Here is a 22,884-nt window from a genome sequence, read left to right as displayed (position 1 = left end):
ACTCTGTACAGACAGCACCCGTAGTTAGGATCAAACCCGGGTCTCTGGTGCTGTAAGGCAGCAACTCCACCGCTGTGCAGCCCAAAATGATCAAGTTTAAAACTTGTAACATTCCTGATTTTAAATGATGGCCTTTCTCATCCTGACATCAACCCATGGGGAACATGCTCCAGCGTGTGCCTCTCAATTACAACAGTTCAGGACAGATCTGTTCATCTACTGCGCCTTTCACATCCGCAGAGTCTGAGTCAAGGTGGGGCTCACACTCATAGGGTCGACACCCATCAGCACATTAAACCAATTGTGAATGGGTTCAGCACAATGATGGCACATTGGTGCATCTGGTAGAGCTGCAGCCTCACTGCCCCAGAGACTCCGGTTCGATTCTGGCCTCGGGTGCTGTCCCGGTGGCTGCCCTTGGCAAGGGTTGCTGCCTTGGTACCCGAGACCAGGGTTGGATCCTGACTACGGGAGGGCTGTCTATGTGGAGTTTGCACGTTCTTCCTGTGACTGTATGGGTTTCCTCCAGATGCTCTGGTTTCCTCCCCACACTCCAAAGACGTGCAGGTTTGTAGGTTGAGATGTGTATGGAGTGGATGAGAAAGTGGGAAAAAAATAGAACAAAGGGGCTTTTCCATGCAGGATCTCTAAACTAAAAGCAGTGTTGGTTTGGAGTTCAATGCTGGCCAAGACCAGCATTGAACTCCAATGAATGAATCAAAGAAAAGAACTGAAAGAACTCCAATGAATTAATCAAAGAAAAGAACTGAAAGAACTGAAAGATGGGATGGTTGGAGGGAGAGCAATGGGTGGGGTTGGGAAGTGAATGATGTGAATGATGACTGCATTCCAATCTTTACATCTAATTTCCCAATGGGATCCTTTGCCACACAAAGCTTCCAAGATTTAAAGCTTTGCATCGTACCCAGAAGCTTCAAGTTTTTCTTATCCTCAATGTTGACAGCTCTCCAAACTGAGAAAGTGCACAGACAAGGGAAGTTCTAACAAGTTGTGACAACGGATCCGGCAAGCAGTGTCACGGAGCAGCAGCAGGCAAGGGAACGCTGAAGAGCAGACAGACTTGATTTCTATTATGTCCCTTACATTTCTTTCATGGCATTTCCAAAGGATTCTACAGCTAATGACTCACTTCTGGAGTGTAGTCACAGCTGTAATGTCAGAAATACTGTTAATAGATAGTGCTTGGAACATAGTTCCCATAAACAGCTACAGATATCAATGTTGACGGAGGGAACATTATGGCCTGTGTTATAGGAGTTAGCCAAAATACTGGTAGAGTTGCTGCCTTACAGCGCCAGGGACCCGGGTTTGATCCTGACTACAGGTGTCTTCTGTACGCAGTTTGTATGTTCTCTCAGTGACCAGTGTGTGTTTTCTCCGGGAGCTCTGGTTTCCTCCCAAACTCCAAAGACGTACAGATTTGGAGGCTAATTGGCTTGTTATAATTGTAAATTGGCGCTAGTGTGTTACTGTGCGGGGACTGCTGGTCGGCGCAAACTTGGCGGGCCGAAGGGCCTGCTTCCGCGCTGTATCTCTAAAACTGAAACTGAATCTCTATCTGTCGAAGGGAGAGGGCAGAGGGAACCACACCGGACACCTCACCTGATCTAAGAGGTGCAAAACTCCTGCAGTACGTTACAATCAGTTTCAGCTTAGAGCAGGGTGCTCAAGACTCCAGAGTGGATCTTGAACCCACAACCTCCTGAATGAGTGGTGAAAGCACCAGCCACCAAGAGGCTACTGCTGATACATTTACCCTCATTGCAAGTATATGTAACTGAATCAAAGCAATACTTGGTGGAAGAGTCAAGGCATCTAGATTCCCATTCCAACACATTACACGAGGAAACCTTTTTATCATCATTAACTTACAGCAAAGATACAATGAAATGATTGGCTTCTGATCATTCCTATAACCCCCATAGTTAGTTCTGGGCTACCCCCCCCCAACACACACATCCATTAACATTATCACAACCTCTTACATTGCTTAACCAGTGCCTGAGGTTTTATCATATCATATATATACAGCCGGAAACAGGCCTTTTCGGCCCTCCAAGTCCGTGCCGCCCAGCGATCCCCGTACATTAACACTATCCTACACCCACTAGGGACAATTTTTACATTTGCCCAGCCAATTAACCTACATACCTGTACGTCTTTGGAGTGTGGGAGGAAACCGAAGATCTCGGAGAAAACCCACGCAGGTCACGGGGAGAACGTACAAACTCCTTACAGTGCAGCACCCGTAGTCAGGATCGAACCTGAGTCTCCGGTGCTGCATTCGCTGTAAAGCAGCAACTCTACCGCTGCGTTACCGTTTTGAGTCATAGGCAAGACATCTTACCCCCATAGCCTTCCGACACCCCGATATCAAAGGAGCTGCTGAGAATGGAGGCGTTGAAAATGCTGTAGGTGATCTGGTTATTCGGTGGAGAGTCATCATCGATCACCTGCGGGATAAGGGAAAGAAAAACACATGGGCCATTAGATAACATGGGGCGGCGGAAGTGAAAACACTGGCACATTTCCGAGGTTGAAGCAGACATTGACAATGTGGCCTCCTACATTGCTCCAAAGAAGTCCAACACCAGCTCACGGAGCAACACCACCTCTTCCAATGGCCATCTGTGCATGACAGCCGTTGGCAATTTGGGGCGGCACGGTGGCGCAGCGGTAGAGTTGCTGCCTCACAGCGAATGCAGCGCCGGAGTCTCAGGTTCGATCCTGACTACGGGTGCTGTACTGTACGGAGTTTGTACATTCTCCCCGTGACCTGCGTGGGTTTTCTCCGAGATCTTCGGTTTCCTCCCACACTCCAAAGACGTAGGTTAATTGGCTGGGCAAATGTTTTTAAAAGAATTGTCCCTAGTGGGTGTAGGATAGTGTTAATGTGCGAGGATCGCTGGGCGGCGCGGACCCGGTGGGCCGAAGGGCCTGTTTCTGCGCTGTATCTCTAAATCTAAATCTAAAAATCTCAACACCAGATTCAACAACCAAATGGAGTTGGCAGCCAGGTCTGGGGACAATTGGGCCTGAGCTTCATAGATGAAGAAGGATCTCGACCCGAAACGTCACCCGTTCCTTCTCTCCAGAGATGTAGCCTGTCCCGCTGAGTTACTCCGGCATTTTGTGTCTGTCTTTTGTGTAAACCAGCATCTACAGTTCCTTCCTACACATTGATCCAGAGGCTTGGGTTCAAATCCACAATGGTAGCAAGGTAATGGTAGCAAGTTCAAGTAATTTAAATCAATCTGGAAGAAACCAGCAGATTTTCATTGGAAACCCCATCTGATTGAATAATGCCCTTGGTGAAGGGAAATACACCATCCTGGCCTGCTCTGGCCGATATATGCGTCAGAATCACCACATAGTTGGCACTTCCTCAGGTCAGGAACAATTAGGGATGGACAATAAATACTGATGTATCCAGCAACAACCATGAGTGAGCAAGTGAACTCAAGGGAAAGGAAGCATGCAACAGAAGGATGTTAGATGATTCAGCTACTGACGGGGAAAAGGGCAGGCTGGGATGACAACTTACAAGTTGAATCTTTTGCAAACCAAAAAAAATTAATAAATTGGTAGATAGACACAAAGTGCTGGAGTAACTCAGCGGGTCAGGCAGCATCTCTGGAGAAAAAGGATGGGTGACGTTTCGGGTTGGGACCGGGGTCTGAAGAAGGGTCCGGTGCCGTGGAACTCTCTGCCTCAGAAGGCAGTGGAGGCCAATTCTCTGAATGCATTCAAGAGAGAGCTAGATAGAGCTCTTAAGGATAGCGGAGTCAGGGGGTATGGGGAGAAGGCCGGAACGGGGTACTGATTGAAAATGATCAGCCATGATCACATTGAATGGCGGTGCTGGCTCGAAGGGCCGAATGGCCTCCTCCTGCACCTATTGTCTATTGTCTACTGAAACGTCACCCATCCTTTCTTGATGAAATTGAGGGAAAGGAATTTCCCTATTTCCCTATTGATTTATTTTTTGTGTTAAAAAAATATTATATTCTGTTTTGTAGTTTTAGCACAATCCGCAGGTGTTGCCACTTTCATTTCACTGCACGTCTTGTATATGTATGTGACAAATAAAGTTGACTTGACTTGACTTAAAAACACAGCCTGGAAGCAGGCCATTGATCACCCATTCACACTAGTTCTACGATATCCCACTTTTGCATTAGCACAAGGGACAATTTAAAGAGGCCAATTAACCTACAGGCCCGCACATTTTTGGAATGTGGGTGGAAACCGGAGCACCCGGAGCCAACGTGGGAGAATGTGCAAACTCCAGACCAACCAGCACTCGAGGTTCCCTGGCACAGTGTGGAAGCAGTTCCATCAGCTGTGCCACTCTGCTGCCCTTCTTGATAAGAAAGGGTCGACAGGTTACAGGAGGTAGGCAAGAATGCGCAGTTGAGGGTACAATCAGACCAGCTGTGATCTTAATTAATTATGGAATGGGAGAGAAGGGCCGAATGGCCTGCCCCAATGCTTAATTCACATGTCGATGTTGGCTCGATCAACCCTTTCGTCCGAGCAAGTATTTATTGACAAGACCCTCATACAGGCTAATATTTAATGCACATGTTGGTTCATTTATTCACAAAATGCTGGAGTAACTCAGCGGGTCAGGCAGCATCTCAGGAGAGAAGGAATGGGTGACGTTTCGGGTCGAGACCCTTCTTCAGACTGATTGGTTCATTTGATATAACTGGAGGGAACAAAGTCGATGGGCTGAATGGCCTCCTCCTGTTCAACAGCCTGCAATATTTCCAGTGGCATTGTAATCTGCAACAGCAGGACTCAAGAGGTCAGGGCATGTGCGAAGATGTGAAAGCAGAGGTTCGGGGAACAATATCCACGAGAGACAATGACCCTCTCAGGTGACATCCCCTCTCCTGGATTTCCCATCAGTTTCACAGGTCACATCTTATATTTAACAAGTACTTTTGAAGTAACACAGAATGCTTTCACCTGCTTTCCTCCTTGCCTCCAATAAATTAAACTGCCACACAATCAACACACTGTCAGATCCATTAGCAATCACAATCACATCTTAATCAAACTCAATGACCGAAATGACAGCAGATTTGGAGAACCTGACAGTGCAGTAAATAGCTTTTCTTTAAAAAAAAATACAAGTAATTAAGGACCAGTCAGTCTTGCTTTATCGTAGAGAATGCGCAGATAAAGGTGGAGGCTTGTAATTAAAGGGCTCCAATCTTAGTGTCGGCAACCAGAGATGTAGAACTTACTACCTTTTATCAAACAGACAGCTGGAGCTAAAAGTCTAGACACAAGTCCAGACAGTGCTGGAAGCGACTTGTTTTATTTTCTCTGCCAGGGGGTGCAAGACACAGTCAGTGTGGGGAGGGCATTACATATCTGTTGCCACACATTGTTAACCCAACAAAGGGACCGAGCGAGGCTAGTCACAAAAAGCTGGAGTAACTCAGCGGGTCAGACAGCATCTCCGGAGAAAAGGGGTAGGTGACGCTTCGGGTCAAGGCCCTTCCTCAGACCGAGAGTCAGGGGAAAGGGAAAGGAGAGATGTGGACGGTGAGATAGGGAGATGTAGAACAAATGAATGAAATGTATGCAAAAAAAGTAACGATGATAAAAGAAGCAGGCCATTGTTAGCTGTGAACTAGGTGACAAAGAGTACAGATAATGAGACTCAACAAGACGACTTTAGATTTAGATTTAGAGATACAGCGCGGAAACAGGCCCTTCGGCCCACCGAGTCCCAGCGATCCCCGCACATTAACACTATCCTACACACACTAGGGACAATTTTTACATTTACCCAGTCAATTAACCTACATACCTGTACGTCTTTGGAGTGTGGGAGGAAACCGAAGATCTCGGAGAAAACCCTCGCAGGTCACGGGGAGAACGTACAAACTCCGTACAGACGGCGCCCGTAGTCAGGATCGAACCTGAGTCTCCGGCGCTGCATTCGTTGTAAGGCAGCAACTCAACCGCTGCGCCACCGTGCCGACTTTGAAGCTAGTATGACTTGGGTGGGGGAGGGATGGAGAGAGGGGGGGATGCAAGGGGTCATTGGAGTTTGGGTTTGGCTGCATAGACCACACTCAAGCATTCACATTGAGACTCACACTAACCACATGCAGAGGCACTCTGACTGTGCGCGTGCACGCACGCACGTATCTGTCACACCCACTTTTTCACCAATGTCCTGACCTTCCATCTCCCCTTCTCCTCGTGCCCTTCGGGTGTTGGGGGAGGAAGGGAAGGGACTGAAGCCCGATCGAGGGGGCAAACCCAGAGCCACCGGGAAACAAGTTTAGTTCAGAGAGACACCGTGGAAACAGGACCCTCGGCCCACCAAGTCCTCGCCGACCAATGATCACCAGTACACTATCCAACACACTCGGGGCAATTTACAGAAGCCAATTAACCTATAAATCTGCACGTCTTTGGCAGGAAACCGGAGCACCCATATCACAAGATCACAGGGAGACATAAACTCTGTACAGACAGCACCCGTAGCCAAAATCGAACCAAGGTCTCTACAGCTGGTCCACCCCTAATATTCACAACCTTTCCTAGGAGCAGAAATGTGGAATTTAAAAAAACCATTATTTGTTCACTGAAAAGTGGGCATCACTAGAAACAGCGGCCTTTATTGCCCATCATTGATTGCCCCTGGAGGCAGGAGGAAGGTAAGAGGCAATCAAGATTCAAGATTCAAGATTCAAGATATCTTTATTTGTCATCCAAAAAACAAGTTTTTTGGACGAAATTCCGTCACCCACAGTCCAACAATAAGAGCAATAAAATAAGCAAATTACACAACCCCAACCAACACAAAACCCCCCAAAAAGAAACATCCATCACAGTGAGTCTCCTCCAGTCCCCTCCTCACTGTGATGGAAGGCCAGAATGTCTTTTTCTCTTCCCCTGCCGTCTTCTCCTGCGGTCAGGCTGTTGTCGTTGCCATGTTCCAGGCTGCGCCGGACGGTGAAATGTCCGCAACGGGCCGACCCAAGCCCCGCTGTAAGTCGGGGCGGTCGGGGCTCCCGACATTGAAGCCCCCGCCGATCAGAGAAAATTCCGTGGCCTATTTCAGGCCGCGCCGGACGGTGAAATATCCGCGGCGGGCCGACCCAAGCCCCGCAATCCGGGGCGGGCGAACACGCTGCCGCTGCCGGAGCTCCCGATGTCGGCATCCACGCGGCCCGAGCCTAAGGCGAGTCGCAGCCGCTCCCGCAGCCTCCGAGAACGGCCGGCTCCGGTGATGGTAAGTCCGGTCCGCGGGCTCTGCGAACCAGAGCCCTGGAGGCCGCCAGCTCCAGGAGTTGGGCCGATGGTAGGCTGCAGCAGGAACGGAGACACGGCCCAGAACACAAAGGTCGGGTCTCCGTTCGGAAGGGACACCTATTTACAATGTTACAGTTCCCCCCCCTCCCCCCCACATACACACATAGTACACAAACACAAAAACACCACATCACAACTACAATTAAGACAACAAAAACAACAAAACACAAAGACAAATGGACTGCAGGTAAGCCGCAGCTGCTAGGGCAGCGCCGCCTTATTGCAAACTGATGACATTGGAGGCCAGCCTGGGTAAGGGTGTTGGAGGGATGTCAGAGAACCAGATGGAACTTAATAACAATCCAGGAGCGTTATGACTAGGACACCAGGAACTGCAGATGCAGGAATCTTTAGCAAACACAAATTCCAGGAGGAACTCAGGTCAGGCAGCATCTGCGGAGGGGATGGACAGATGAGGCCCTTCTTCAGACCGATTTTCAAGAAGGGTGCCAACTTGAAACATAACCTGCCCATTCCTTCCCAAGATGCTGCCTGACCCACTGACTTCCTCCAGCTCTTTGTGCATTGTAAACAAACAGTTACTGTCACAGTTTAGTTTATTGTCACGTGTACTGAGGTACAGTGAAAAGGTTTTGTTGCGCGATATCCAGTCAGCGGAAAGACAATACATGATTACAATCGAGCGATTTACAGTGTATAAGGGAATAAACTTTAGTGTTGAGGTAAAGCCAGCAAAGTCCGATCAAGGATAGACTGAGGGTCACCAATTAGGTGGATAATAGTTCAGGTGACCCTCGGACTATGTGATGTTGATGTTTGAAACATGGTGATGTTTGTTGGTGACTGTAATTTTACCAGTTGCCATTCCCTCTGCAGCGACTCTGAACGGAGTCAATTGCACCACGCCTCTGAATCAGGGAAATACACTCATAGAACCATAGAAAATCGGTGCAGGAGTAGGCCATTTGGCCCTTCGAGGCAGCACCGCCATTCAGTATGATCATGGCTGATCATCCAAAATCAGTACCCTGTTCCTGCTTTCTCCCCATATCCCTTGATTCCGTTAACCCCACGAGCTAAATCTAACTCTCTCTTGAAAATATCCAGTGAATTGGCCTCCACTGCCCTCTGCGGCAGAGAATTCCACAGATTCACAACTCTCTGGGTGAAGAAGTTTTTCCTCACGTCACGTAATGCCATCAGTGGCCATTGCTCCAGCAACAAAGCGAAGGAACTCATCCAATCAAGCTGTACTAACATTGGCAAGGTGATGAATATAATCACCCAGTGCAAATGAAATGTATCTGGTAATCATCACCATTTTTCTTCAGGGACAAGGGCGATACAATTAAGCACTATCAAGGCACAATGGGTTTAATTATAACACACATGGGAGAATAAGTAGTTATAGATATTTAAAAGAACATCTCTTCACAAAACATTACCAGATCTTGGATGACTTAACATTTTAAAAATGATGATTTATTTTGTCATAAATGTTTGAATAAAAGCAGTGAAGTTTAAAACTGTAGAGCAGGCCTCTCAACATGGGCAGAGAGATGATTATCGCTGACATTAATAGGAAGATGCACGATTCCCCTGGCTCACTAAGTGAGGCATTAACTGATTCAATAAAACACAAATTAAAGTAATTGCCAAAAGACATGTGAAACGTGACCCCTTTGACCACTACTGTAGGCAGTGGGTAACACAGAGTTCTCCTCATTATGCACATTTAAAAAAAAATACTTGTCTTTTGGAAAGAGAGCACTATTCTTCACCCCATCGTCTGAAGAAGGGTCTCGACCCGAAACGTCACCCATTCCTTCTCTAGGGCGGCACGGCGGCGCAGCGGTAGAGTTGCTGCCTTACAGCGAATGCAGCGCCGGAGACTCAGGTTCGATCCTGACTACGGGCGCCGTCTGTACGGAGTTTGTACGTTCTCCCCGTGACCTGCGTGGGTTTTCTCCGAGATCTTCGGTTTCCTCCCACACTCCAAAGACGTACAGGTATGTAGGTTAATTGACTGGGTAAATGTAAAAAATTATCCCTAGTGTGTGTAGGATAGTGTTAATGTGCGGGGATCGCTGGGCGGCGCGGACCCGGTGGGCCGAAGGGCCTGTTTCCGCGCTGTATCTCTAAATCTAAAGAAAATCAAAAATCCTGAGATGCTGCCTGACCTGCTGAGTTACTCCGGCATTTTGTGAAATAAATACCTTCGATTTGTACCAGCAACTGCAGTTATTTTCTTACACTATTCTTCAAGAGGCATTAATAGGCCATCCATTACGGTGTCAGGGTACGAATCTTCAGGAGAAACAGCTCCCTCAGAAGTTACACCACTCCCTCTTGTAAGCGGCAGAGTGGCACAACAGTAGAGTTGCTGCCTTACAGCGGCAGAGACCAGGGTTTGATCCTGAATATGGGTGCTGTCTGTTCAGAGTTTGTACGTTCTCCCTGTGACCACGTGGGTTTTCTCCGGGGGCTCAGATTTCCTCCCACATTCGAAGGGAGTACAGGTTTGTTGGCTATTTGGCTTCAGTAAATTGTTTCTAGTGCGTAGTGTAGAACTAATGTATGGGAGATTGCCGGACGGTGTGGACTCAAGTGGGCTGAGAGGCACGTTTCCACGCTGTATCTCAAAACTAAACTCACAAGGCACAATATCTGTATTAACTTTACAACGTAACACCAATCCGGAAGATTTTCAAAATAATTATTACAAAGCAAAAGGGTTGCATGGGATATCTCGAGCTTGGCTCTCTGTCCAGAAAGGGGGCTATTAATGACCGAGGACCTCCACTTCAATCAGTGCTCCTGGATGAGAAGATTTGTCCCGGTTCTTGGCCAGAGCCTGGTTCAACTGACCTTCAGTGCAACACAAACACTGGCTGCCGTAGGGACCCCTTGTAATCTCCATTGTATCTCGAGAGCTGCTCACAAATTCAGTGGACACCCATTAAAAAAAGAGCAAGTTGGAGGGTAGATTGAAAAGGGAGATACTATTCTTTCACAAGCGTCAGTAACACAAATCCTGGTGAACTAAGTCATATTCCAGCAGGGATGGGCTCTATCAAACAATGGATCTTATGTTAGAGACTTTATTGTGAAGCTGGGCGGAATATTACAGAAATGAACAACGGTTTCATTCCATGGATGGGTCTAATCTCCTGATAGGAACATTAACCCATGTGTTCAGTACATGAACTGAGGCTGGGGAAGGTATTGCACAGATGCAGTGGTATCTAACGTGGGTTTGCTCAAACTGTGGCAATTCTTGGTCGCTCCCATGGCGAGCATGGAAACCGTTTCTTTCAGTGTTGGGGAGAAGGCAGGGGAATGAGGTTAGGAGGGAGAGATAGATCAGCCTCGAAGGGCATATTTCCATGATATATCACTCTATGACAATTTGAATTGATTTATGGACCTGTATTTTTCGTAAAGACAGAAGGAATAGTTGCCATTTTGGGTCGAGACCCTTCCTCAGATTCAAAGGTCCCTTCCTCAGGAGTCAGGTTAGAAGCATGACAATGGCACAGTGACAATCTGAAAAAGGGTCTCAAGCCAAAATGTCACCCATTCCTTCTCTCCAGAGATGCTGCCTGACCCGCTGAGTTACTCCAGCATTTTGTGTCTATCTTCGGTGTGAACCAGCATCTGCAGTTCCTTCCTAGGCTGTGTTTTTTTTCCTTGTTTGTTGACAGTGATTTGGAAGGTGGGGGAAGGGGTTGGTATTTGGAACTTGGAAGAGGTGGGAAGGGGATTTTTGCATTGCACGCCTGAGCCGTAGCAAATGACCACGATACAGATGCTCCCCGGCTTACGATGCTTCGACTTACGATATTTTGACTTTGCGATGGTGCAAACGGCCGTGACCCGTAGCGAGCAGTAGCCACGTGATCAGGTGCATTAAATGCATTTCGACTTTAAAATATTTTCGGTTTCCGATGGGTTTCTCGGAACGTAACCCCATCGTAAGTTGAGGAGCGCCTGCACGCGGAAGCCCAACGTCAAAGCCATATTTCATATTTTTTTCATATTTCAGATACAGCGCGGAAACAGGCCTTTTCGGCCCACCAAGTCCGTGCCGCCCAGCGATCCCCGCACATTAACACTATCCTACACCCACTAGGGACAATTTTTACCTTTTACCCAGCCAATTAACCTACATACCTGTACGTCTTTGGAGTGTGGGAGGAAACCGAAGATCTCGGAGAAAACCCACGCAGGTCACGGGGAGAACGTACAAACTCCGTACAGACGGCACCCGTAGTCAGGATCGAACCTGAGTCTCCCACTGCCTGGGAGGGTCGGGGCCGAGCTCCTTGGACACGTGCTGGCAGCAGGGCGTGAAGGGCTGTGTGAAGTCAGTGTGGCCACCATAACTCAGTCCAACACAACCCAGCGTACTCACCCGCACACGGACCACCTGCACCGGGGCCGCCTCGTTCTCCCGGATCGTTCCCAGGTAGGTCTCCTTCTGGAAAGTGGGGACGTTGTCGTTGACATCCAACACGTTGACGCGCAGCCGGCCCGTGCTCTCCTCTCCCCCGCCATCCTTCGCTATCAGGGTTAAAGTGTACCGCCGCGTTGTCTCAAAGTCCAGACCCCGGATCAGCGTTATCTTGCCAGTGTCCTTGTCGATTGCAAACCTGCCGAGCAAAGAAAGTTTCACTGCAACAGGGCGCAAAACAAAGAAGCGAAGATGGCTAAAGTTCACAGTCATAAACTTGTACTAGAAACATAGACAACAGGTGCAGGAGTAGGCCATTCGGCCCTTCCAGCCAGCACCGCCATTCAATATGATCATGGCTGATCATCCCGAGTCAGCACACCGTTCCTGCTTTCTCTCCATATTCCTTGATTCCGTTAGCCCTAAGAGCGATATCTAACTCTCTCTTGAAAACATCCAGTGAATTGGCCTCCATTGCCTTCTGTGGCAGAGAATCCGTGTCTGGGTTCATGTTAATGCTTAAGTGTAACATAAATATATCTATGTGATAGAAAATAACTGCAGATGCTGGTACAAATCAAAGGTATTTATTCATAAGATGCTGGAGTAACTCAGCAGGTCAGGCAGCATCTCAGGAGAGAAGGAATGGGTGACGTTTATCTGTGATGACTATCAGTCTGAAGAAGGGTCTCAACCCGAAACATCACCCATTCCTTCTCTCCAAAGATGCTGCCTGTCCCGCTGAGTTACTCCAGCATTTTGTGTCTACCTCAGAGAATAGATGTGCAAGGAAGTCATGATGAACATTTATAAAACAATGGTCCAGCCAGAGAGAAGAGAAGTGATGAGGGCCCTTAGTTTATTTGGGAAGGGAGGAAAATGCAATAAATACGTAAAATCATGTGTAGGAAGGAACTGCAGATGCTGGTTTAAACCGAAGATAGACACAAAAAGCTGGAGTAACTCAGCGGGTCAGGCAGCATCTCTGGAGAGAAGGAATGGGTGGCGTTTCGGGTCGAGACCCTTCTTCTACTGAAAATCATGAAGGATATAGGAATAGAAACTGTTCCCATTGATGGTGTGGCCAGGGATTGGGGGTCAAGGAATAAAGTTAATTGGAATGAAAAGCAACACAAGACCAAATTTTGGTCTTTTGGCTGAGCTGCTGGTGTGGTGAAAGCCTGGACACAAACTGCAGCACTTCAAAGGAAGCTGTCTTGCTATTGAAAAGAAATAAGTCGTTACTGGTAGACACAAAATGCTGGAGTACCTCAGCCGGTCTGGCAGCATCTCGGAGAGAAGGAATGGGTGACGTTTCGGGCGAGACCCTTCTTCAGACTGATGGACATTACTCTTGTTATTGGTATTAGTTTATTATTGTTATGTGCTCTGGGATACAATAATAAACTTTGTTTGCTTGCTATCCAGTCAAATGATACCAAACACGAGTACAATCAAGCTTCACACAATTACAAAGAGAAAATTCCAGAATATAGTGCAGCAGTATTATAACATTACAGTTACGGAGAAAATGCAGATTTTAAAAAAAACTACAAGGTCTCTCATAAGGTAGATTGGGAAACCGGGACCAAGCTTATGGGAGGACCGTTCAGTAGACCCGTAACTGAGGGGATGAAGCAACTCTTGAATCTGGAAGTACGTGCTTTCAAGCTTTTATATCTTTACCTGATGGGAGAGGGGAGAAGAGGGAATGACCAGGGGGAAATTGCCCAGCTTTGGGGAGGAAAGCCAACGGGACTAGATGAACCAATTCTAACATGGAGCTGGTACAGACTTTGATGGGCCAAATAGCCTCCTTCCCACACACTGGCTCTTTTGAGATTACCCTGTGCAGGTAAGCAAAAAAATATCTGGGTGCCTTTGGAATGAGCTGTTTTGCTAGCCATTTAATATACATGTGTCAACATCACTGTTCAAACAGAGGAGAAAGTAATTTCAAGCAAATGCACGAGGTGTTAATGCTTTACTCAAGCCTCAGGCAATGTATTCATAGAAAAATGGGTGATGAACAAATTCTACAGATTCTATCTCCACTGAAACATATATTTTTTATGGGTTTTGTGGAGGAAAGAACTGCAGATGCTGGTTTAAATCGAAGATATTCACAAAATGCTGGAGTAACTCAGCGGGACGGGCAGCATCTCTGGAGAAAAGGAATGGGTGACGTTTTGGGTCGAGACCCTTCTTCAGACTCAGGGTCTCGACCCAAAATGTCACGCATTCCTTCTCACCAGAGATGCTGCCTGTCCCGCTGAGTTACTCCAGCATTTTGTGTCTACCTTTCTTAAGGGTTTGATAGGGTGGCTATTGTAGTACTGCTTCGTCTGTCCATAGAGACCATTACAAGGTTCGACTGTAATCATGTATAGTCTTTCCGCTGACTGGATAGCAAGCACCAAAAAAGCTTTTTACTGTACCTCGATACACATGACAATAAACTAAATCAAGGTGCAAGAGTCTAAGGTAAAGGTGTAGGAAGGAACTGCAGATGCTGTTTTAAATCGAAGATGGACACAAAATGCTGGAGTCTGAAGAAGGGTTTTGACCCGAAACATCAACCATTCCTTCTCTCCAGAGATATTGCCTGTCCCACCGAATTACTCCAGCATTTTTTGCCTATCATCCCCAGAGATGTTGCCTGACCCACTGAGTTACTCCCAGCACTTTGTGTTTTTGTCTGAGTCGGCTTGGTTTACAATCTCTTTAACTTCAGTACCACTTCATAGCCTATACGCTGTCGCTGGTCAGAACTTCTGAAATAAGACTCAAGCTGATAAATAATCACTTCCAGGGTGAAAGATGTCCCAACCCACCGGAAATTCTGCAAAGCTAATACAGCAGAATGTACAGTAGATGGACGGAAAGTGGTGGAGAGTAATGAAACACAGAAACAGGCCCACCATGTCCATGACACACATCAAGTACCGACATGAACTAATCCCATTACCTGCACTCGGAGAAGTTTAGAAATATTTGTTATATTCACTATGATTAATTATTATGGGTACTGTGCTTAAGGATTGAAATAATTAGTAGATCAATTCATCGGTACTCAATCATCCTGAGGTCCTGGTTTGGAAATTTATGGACTGTGATTTTTGCGGATTGTGCGGAGTTTGACAGAAAGGTTAAAGAGTCATTCGGCATGATAGGCTGAGATTCCTGTTTTAACTAATTAATACTCTGGGTTAATTAACAACAGGGAAGTTTGCAGTGATTTCAAAGACAGTCTGCATTTCCATTAATTCAAGAAAGACAGCCAATCGTTAACAGCTGATTAATCTTTCTTGTGATCAGACCATATTAATGACATTAAAATACGATTTACATATTTGCATTATGCAAATTAAAGCGCGCGGGGAAAATGTGACAACAGAACCAACACAATGAACGTTCTCGAGCCTGTCACGGAAGTAATGGATGAGTTCCTCTCCAGAAATATTAACGGCCACCAAACCAATATTGAACCAAACAATATGCATAAAAGGAAAAATTATGAGTTTGTAATGACCCTTGATAATTGCTCCAAATGCTATTAAATAAACCCTTGGCATTCCATGGAAACCATTCCTCATCTCTGTTGGATACTAACTATTTTTTACAAAGTTAATCCCCGAGGCTAGTCCAACGAGAGATCTGAATTACCATTATTGTACTCCATACTTAGCAATGAAATAAAGGAGAGAAAGGGAGATGGTCGGCAGCCTTTAGTGGGAAATATTGCTGCCCACTATCTCATACGATGCCATAAAAACAAAGCCTGAGCAGTTTACGACCATCATGATTCTGCAGAATTGAATTATCGCCTCAAACACACTGCCAGACTCCTTTTACACTCGATTTAAAACGCTATGCTGATCTTGTAACTGTTACATCAGGGGATGCTTGTTACAATGGAAGTAGCATGTCAGGTAGATCAACGGAGACCTAATAAAAACTATCTGGTGGGAAGACGGATGGTGTGAATGACTCCTGACTTCTTGTGGAAACGTTAATTCCATTTTGTTTTGAAGGAGGTGCTAATCAGAGACCGGTGTCCAGTCTCCAAGGTGGATATTGATGATCCAAAAGGCACTATGATGAAGACACAAGGGTGGTATTCCATGGAGTTGCCCCTGACCCCTCAAATGATGGCATCTCTCCTAATACAGCAATCGGTACCCCAATGGAGTGATAGCTATTTATATATTCGTGTCATCACACAACTGTTTGCCAAAAGCGAGCAAATGTTAGTGCCACGTGGTTGGCCTCGGCAAGATCCTTTACAGTGCGTGTGTCATGCAGCACGTCACAGCTCAGGAGATGTTCCATAGTCTGGAGGCCCCGTCCACACTCGCAGTCTGCCGCATCTTCAGTGGATCCCCACTCCAGCACGCTCGACCTGCTCCTCCCCACGCCTGTCCACAGTCTGTCGAGACTGCGCCAGGTTATCCACGGTTGGTCGGAACCTGGTGGGAGTTTGTCAGAGGGATCGATTGCCATGTGAGAGTCTTCCGGAGAGTTCTCTAGTCTCTCTTCCCAGAGTTTGAGCCTTCTGGACGATGCAGGGGATAGATAGTGCCAGCTAATATAGAGTCATACAGCACAGAAACAGGCCCTTTGCTCCAAATCGTCCATGCCGACTAAGATGCTCTATCTAAGCTATTCCCATTTGCCTGCTTTTGGGCCATATCACTCTAAACCTTTGCTATCCAGAAACCTTTCCAAATGTCTTTTAAATGCCTGTTATCGTATCTGCCTCAACCACCTCCTTTGGCAGGTTGCTCCGTAGACCACTCTACTTTTAAATGTCTGTTATCGTATCTGCCTCAACCACCTCCTTTGGCATGTTGTTCCATAGACCACTCTACTCTGAGTGAAAGCACTGCCCCTCTCTCCCCTCCCACCTTCATCCTCTGCTCTGGTTCAAGCTCGACTGGGACATGAACTTGCTGACCCTTGACTCTCGCCACAGAGTATACTTCATGCCACTCTCCCTTAATGTGGCACAGCTTCCAATCTGCCTGCAAAAACCATATTGCCAACACAGCAGGCTCCCGTAAACAGCAACACAACCTCCATCAGATAATCAGATGTTTGTGATTCTTATTGAGGCGTAGATATTGGCTCAGACTCCAGCTGGCTTGCCACTAATTTTCTCTGAAATCGTGATGCAGGAAACGGCACCATGCGAAAGATGGCTCCAGCAACAAAGCAGCACTCTTGCAGATCCACCGCGGGATGTCAGACTAGGAAGGTACTGTCACAATGCTTAGGAAACGTGGCACAGCGGCAGAGTTGCTGCCTTACAGCACCAGAAACCCGGGTTCGATCCTGACTCTGGGTGCTGTCTGTACGGAGTTTGTACGTTCTCCCCGCGACCTGCGTGGGTTTTCCTCGGGATCTCCGGTTTCCTCCCACACTCTAAAGACGTGAATCAGCTTGGTAAATTGTAAGTTGTCCTTAGTGGGTAGGATAGTGTTAGTATTTGTGGATTGCTAGTCGGCTTGGACTCGGTGGGCCAGAGGGCCTATTTCCGGATTGTATCTCGAAACTAAACTAAACATTTGGACAGATACATGGATAGGATAAGTTTACAAGGATATGGGCCAAATGCACACAGGTGGGACTGGTGTAGATGGGGCATGTTGGTCGGAATGGGCAAGTTGTGCCAAAGGGCCTGTTTCTGCACTGTATGACTAGATCTGTGTGCTCAGACCATAGGAGTGGATCAAGGAACCCTGTCAGCCACTGCTGGTGTTAGTGTACAAACAATAAGGTACTTATTTCACAAAATGCTGGAGTAACTCAGCAGGTCAGGCAGCATCTCAGGAGAGAAGGAATGGGTGACCTTTCGGGTCGAGACCCTTCTTCAGACCCGAAACGTCACCCATTCCTTCTCTCCTGAGATGCTGCCTGACCTGCTGAGTTACTCCAGCATTTTGTGAAATAAATACCTTCGATTTGTACAGTTATTTTCTTACTCTAACAATAAGGTACTGGTCCCTGACGGGTTGCCAAGGGCAGGATGTTTTTTAGTTGTAGAGTCAAAGAGCCAGGCTCCATGCTGTATCTCTGAACCAAACCGGCCAAGGCTTCTTCACCTGCATTTCAACAGGACCTTGTTTTTGGATTGTTGTTATAACAGTGAGAGGCTGAGTTACGGTTCCAGCGTGTTGAAGCAATGGAACGATGTGATGAGATCTGGAGGGGTTTTCAGCCTCCAGAAGCAAGCAGAGGATGATGGCCCCTAGACTGAGATGCATGATTGAGATGGTGGCATCTGGTGGGCTGCTGGAATGGTCGAGAAGTGGAAGCTGACTTCTCATTTGTTTAGACAAAAAACTGGAGTAACTCAGCGGGTCAGACAGCATCTCTAGAGAAAAAGGAATAGGTGACGTTTCCTATTCCTTTTCTCCAGAGATGCTGACTGACCCACTGAGTTACTCCAGCTTTTTGTGTCTATCTTTGGTTTAAACCAGCATCTGCAGTTCCTTCCTACACACTTCTCATTTGTTTAGTTTAGTTTAGAGATACAGCGCGGAAACAGGCCCTTCGGCCCACCGAGTCTGCACCGACCAGCGATCCCCGCACACTTACACTAATTTACACACACTAGGGCTAATTTACTAAATTACGAAGTTACTAATTTATTGAAGATGGGTCTCGACCCGAAACGTCACCCATTCCTTCTCTCCAGAGATGCTGCCTGACCCGCTGAGTAACTCCAGCATTTTGTGTCCACCTGGGGCTAATTTATATTTATACCAAGCCAATTAACCTACAAACATGTACGTCTTTGAAGTGTGGGATGAAACCAAAGATCTCGGAGTAAATGCACGTGGTCACAGGGAGAACGTACAAACTCTGTACAGACAGCATCCGTAGTTGGGATCGAACCCGGGTCTCTGGCGCTGTAAGGGTTGTAATGTGGCAACTCTACCGCTGTGCCACCCGAACTTGTGCTAAATGTTAGAAGACAGCCGTGGAACAAGATCAATGGCAATACTTTATAGCACAACATATTTAAATATATGGGCACCAATCTAATGAAATGTGATGTGTGTGCAATATCCTCACAGTAAAATAAATTAACTTTGTGTTTCACAATGTGTTCTGGGCAAATGTGGATTTGAATAAAATTGTTTTTTTCATTATTTCCACATTACACTATAATTGACGTGCTTTATCACATTACTGCACCCCAGTCTATGTGAAGTGCTGAAGAAACTTGGAAGTACATTTGCACAATATTTGCTAGAAATGTATAAATAATGACACATATTACAATTTGCAAATAATGTTTTGTACAATATTTAAGAAGGAACTGTCCATTCTAATTCTATTTTATATTTTGACTTCTCATATTTTTATTTAATCGCCCATGTGTAGAGATTTCGACAACTTTATCATTGGAAATAAATTCTTGATTGTTCACAGTTACTCAATGTTTGGGTCTTGCTCCTCGCACTGTTGAATTTATCTCCCCTGGAAATGTCAGCACCTGGGGCGGGTCCTGGCCAAAGATACTAGAGGAGCAAGATGAACCACTCCGTCAAAATCGCCTATACTGAAGTGTAGTACGCAAAGGAGCACAACGTCCGCCATTTTAGTAAGCAAAATCCGCCATTCGCTCTGCCTCTCGCAGTGTAATCAGTGTTTTGGGGGAACAGTATGTGTGATGATACCATAAAAATGCAGAATATATCTCATCCATCAATTCACAGATTTTTGTTATTTTTCTTTTAAAATGTTTCTGCAAGTTTCTGCCTACTAAAATGCGCCGTGACGTACTACGGTTTTTAGGGTCGAGTGGTCTATCTTGCTCTGCTCTATTATCTTTGGTCCTGGCTGTTATTCCGTGAATGGAACCTGCTGTCAAAGGTTGGCCCTTGTGTGCACACGTCTGAAGAAGGGTCTTGACCCGAAACGCCACCCATTCCTTCTCTCCTGAGATGCTGCCTGACCCGCTGAGTTACTCCAGCATTTTGTGATACCCTCGATTTGTACCAGCATCTGCAGTTATTTTCCTACACATTTAATCAATGCTCTTCATTCATTAGAAATACATGTATTTATATGATATTTTATAACTCTCTCAGGATCTTGTAAAGCACTTTGATTATCATAGAATTACTACTCAGAATGGAATCGCTCTTGCTTACAGAAACAAACCTGGCAGCCCATTTGCATGGAGCTACAACATTGGGATGACTAATCATTTCTTGCACCAGGATAACATCTTGCTCTTCTTCCAAGAATGTACCAGCTCTTTTGTATTCTCCCCAACAGGCAATCTAGAGGCACTAATGGTACAACCGTAGGATAACATTTCTAACAATATGATCTCATTAGGACTCGCATAAACTTGCAGGTTAATTTGCCGACTGCCTTTGACGGAACAGTGAACGTTCAGAGTCTTTTTCGCAGAGTAGAGGAATTTAAAACTGGGGGCTGCGGGCTCAAGGTAAAAAGGGGTGAGATTTAAGAGGGACCTCAGCGACAACTTTTTCACTCTGAGGGCAGTCTGTACGAGCCACCAGTAGAGGCTGGAGAAGCAGATAAAATTACGACTATCAAAAGACATTTGGACTTATGTAAGGATCGGAGGGTTTGGGGGGGTGTCAAGGGTGTTTAATAAGTCATATAGACCAGCAACGGAACAATGAAAATTCTTACTTGCAGCAGTACATCAGGCCTGCAAACACAGTTCACATGGATAATATATAGTAAACAAAAATTCATTATTAATAACCACAAAAAATCACTATTAATAATCACAAACCACTATTAATAATCAATTCACTATTAATAACCACATCATTCTATTGTGGTTATTAATAGTGAATTTTTGTTTACTATATATTATCTTTATGAACTGTGTTTGCAGGCCTGATGTGCTGCTGCAAGTAAGAATTTTCATTGTTCCGTTGCTGGTCTATATGACTTATTAAACACTCTTGACACCCTCCAAACCCTCCGATCCATATATCTGTCCAAATGTCTTTTGATAGTCGTACTTTTATCTGCTTCTCCAGCCTCTACTAGTGGCTCGTACAGACTGCCCTCAGAGTGAAAACGTTGTCACTGAGGTCCCTCTTAAATCGGTCAACGTGGTTGGGTTGATGGGCCGGTTTCCATGCCGTATAGCTCTGTCGCTCAATAGCTCCATGTCTCTATGACTAAAATCATAATGACTTTGGGAGTTGAGGGAGGGACTATCGCAAAATTTAAGAAGCAATTAGACAGGTACATGGATGGGATGGGTTTAGAGGGTTGTGGGCCAAATGTAGGCAAGTGTAGCTGGGGCATGTAGGTTGGTATGGGCAAGTTGGGCCAAAGGGCCTGTTTCCGCAAGGTATGATTTTTGATGAATCTTGCCTCAATGATCTGGAGATTGAGAGCCATAGGTCTTCTCAGAAGCTCAGTAAGAATCTGATGAAAGCTGGAGAGAGGAGTTGCATGTAGGCAGGTGGCTAACCACAACATATGGGTTGGATGTTTCAAATATTCAAAAATAGGTGCAGGAGGAGGCCATTTGACCCTTCGAGCCAGCATGTCATTGTCATCATGGCTGATCATCCACAATCAGTAACCTGTGCCTGCCTTCTCCCCATGTTCCTTGATTCCGCTAGCCCCTCGAGCTCTATCTAACTCTCCAAGTCTTGACCAGGAGGGAATGAAATACCAAACTCCCGTCAATTAAATCCAATCCCAAACATGTCCTCAGCAGATGTTATAAAGCTTGGAGGGAGATTTGGGAGACTTAATGCATCATACCTTTACAGGTAAACATTCAGAAATGCTTATTACCCAGAGCTGTCCTACCTGTCAGAGTCATCACTGAAGAAATAATGGATGTCCCCATAGCTTCCAATGTCATTATCTGTTGCCTGAGGAAAAGAACATTGAAATACGACATTAATATTGATAGATCACAACAGTCCAATAGCCAACACTGGATTTTTAGGCAAACAAAGTTATTGAGCGTGGAAACACACCCTTCGGCCCAACTTGCCCACACCGGCCAACATGTCCCAGCAATACTGGTCCCACCTGCCTGCCTGCGTTTGGCCCATATCCCTCTAAACCTGTCCTATCCACCTACCAGTCTAATTGTTTCGATAGTCCCTGCCTCAACTACCTCCTCTGGCTAGGTTCCATGCACCCACCACCACAGGTCATTTAGCTCGCCTGGCTAACATTTTGCCAATGTTCACTCAGATCAAGCAAAGTTCACTCAGACAACAACGTTCCTTCCACAGTCTGCCGTCACTGAACTGGAGAAGATGGAGGAATGAAGAACGTGTGACAGCGCTCCCTGCCTTGGTTGCTGCTGTGATCGCTGTCACCAGCCGACGAGCCAGGAGAAGCCAACCCTCAGCACCACTGAGCAGAGGCTACAGCTAAATAACCAGCAGCTGCGATAACAACAGGCCCACCTGAACCTCGTCAGCCTCCTCCTTACGCACCCAGGTGTTCCAGCCAGAGAGGACAGGAAGCGATCGTGGGGCATCTCCCTTTTAGCTGTGCTTCTCCCATTGCAGGTCAGGAGGAAGATTGAGCCGCTGGGACAAACCCGAGACCCACCGGTGCCAGTGAGGTCCAAACCGAGCTGCCGGGAAAAGCCTTAGACATCCAGAGTCTCCTCTGAGGCCACAACTGAGTGCCGGGGCAAGCTATCCAGAGACGCCAGTGTCTCTCGCCTGCCCAAAGACAGCAAGGGACTGTGCCCACACACAGAGGCAAAGACTGAGCTGCCAGGATAAGCCTGTTAGCACCAGCGCAGCCTCTTCAAGACCCAGACTGAACTGCCAGGACAAGCCTAAGACCACCAGCGCCACCTCTCGGGGCAAGTGAGAACTGGAGCGAGATGCCTTCTCCTTCAGGCCCAGGACTGAGCTGCCGTGACAAGCCAGAGATACGGTAGCACAGCGGTAGAGTTGCTGCTTTACAGCGAATGCAGCGCCGGAGACTCAGGTTCGATCCTGACTACGGGTGCTGCACTGTAAGGAGTTTGTACGTTCTCCCCGTGACCTGCGTGGGTTTTCTCCGAGATCTTCGGTTTCCTCCCACACTCCAAAGACGTACAGGTATGTAGGTTA

General features: G+C 46.6%; 1 protein-coding gene across 1 annotated transcript in view; it reads right to left on the bottom strand.

Annotated features, from left to right (window-relative positions):
• cdh23 (cadherin-related 23) overlaps positions 1-22,884 on the bottom strand; it is a 694,191-nt gene that overhangs the window by 314,235 nt on the left and 357,072 nt on the right. Inside the window, exons 14-16 of the mRNA XM_078428607.1 lie at positions 21,608-21,672; positions 11,741-11,978; positions 2,369-2,474 (exon numbers count right to left, since the gene is read on the bottom strand). Coding sequence (XP_078284733.1) covers positions 2,369-2,474; positions 11,741-11,978; positions 21,608-21,672 — 409 coding nt within the window. The remainder of the gene's footprint in view (positions 1-2,368; positions 2,475-11,740; positions 11,979-21,607; positions 21,673-22,884) is intronic.

This window comes from Rhinoraja longicauda, chromosome 35 (genome assembly GCF_053455715.1).
Source record: "Rhinoraja longicauda isolate Sanriku21f chromosome 35, sRhiLon1.1, whole genome shotgun sequence".
NCBI lineage: Eukaryota > Metazoa > Chordata > Chondrichthyes > Rajiformes > Arhynchobatidae > Rhinoraja > Rhinoraja longicauda.
The sequence above is the reverse complement of the archived record's forward strand: the minus strand, read 5'-3'. Positions and strand labels throughout refer to the sequence as shown.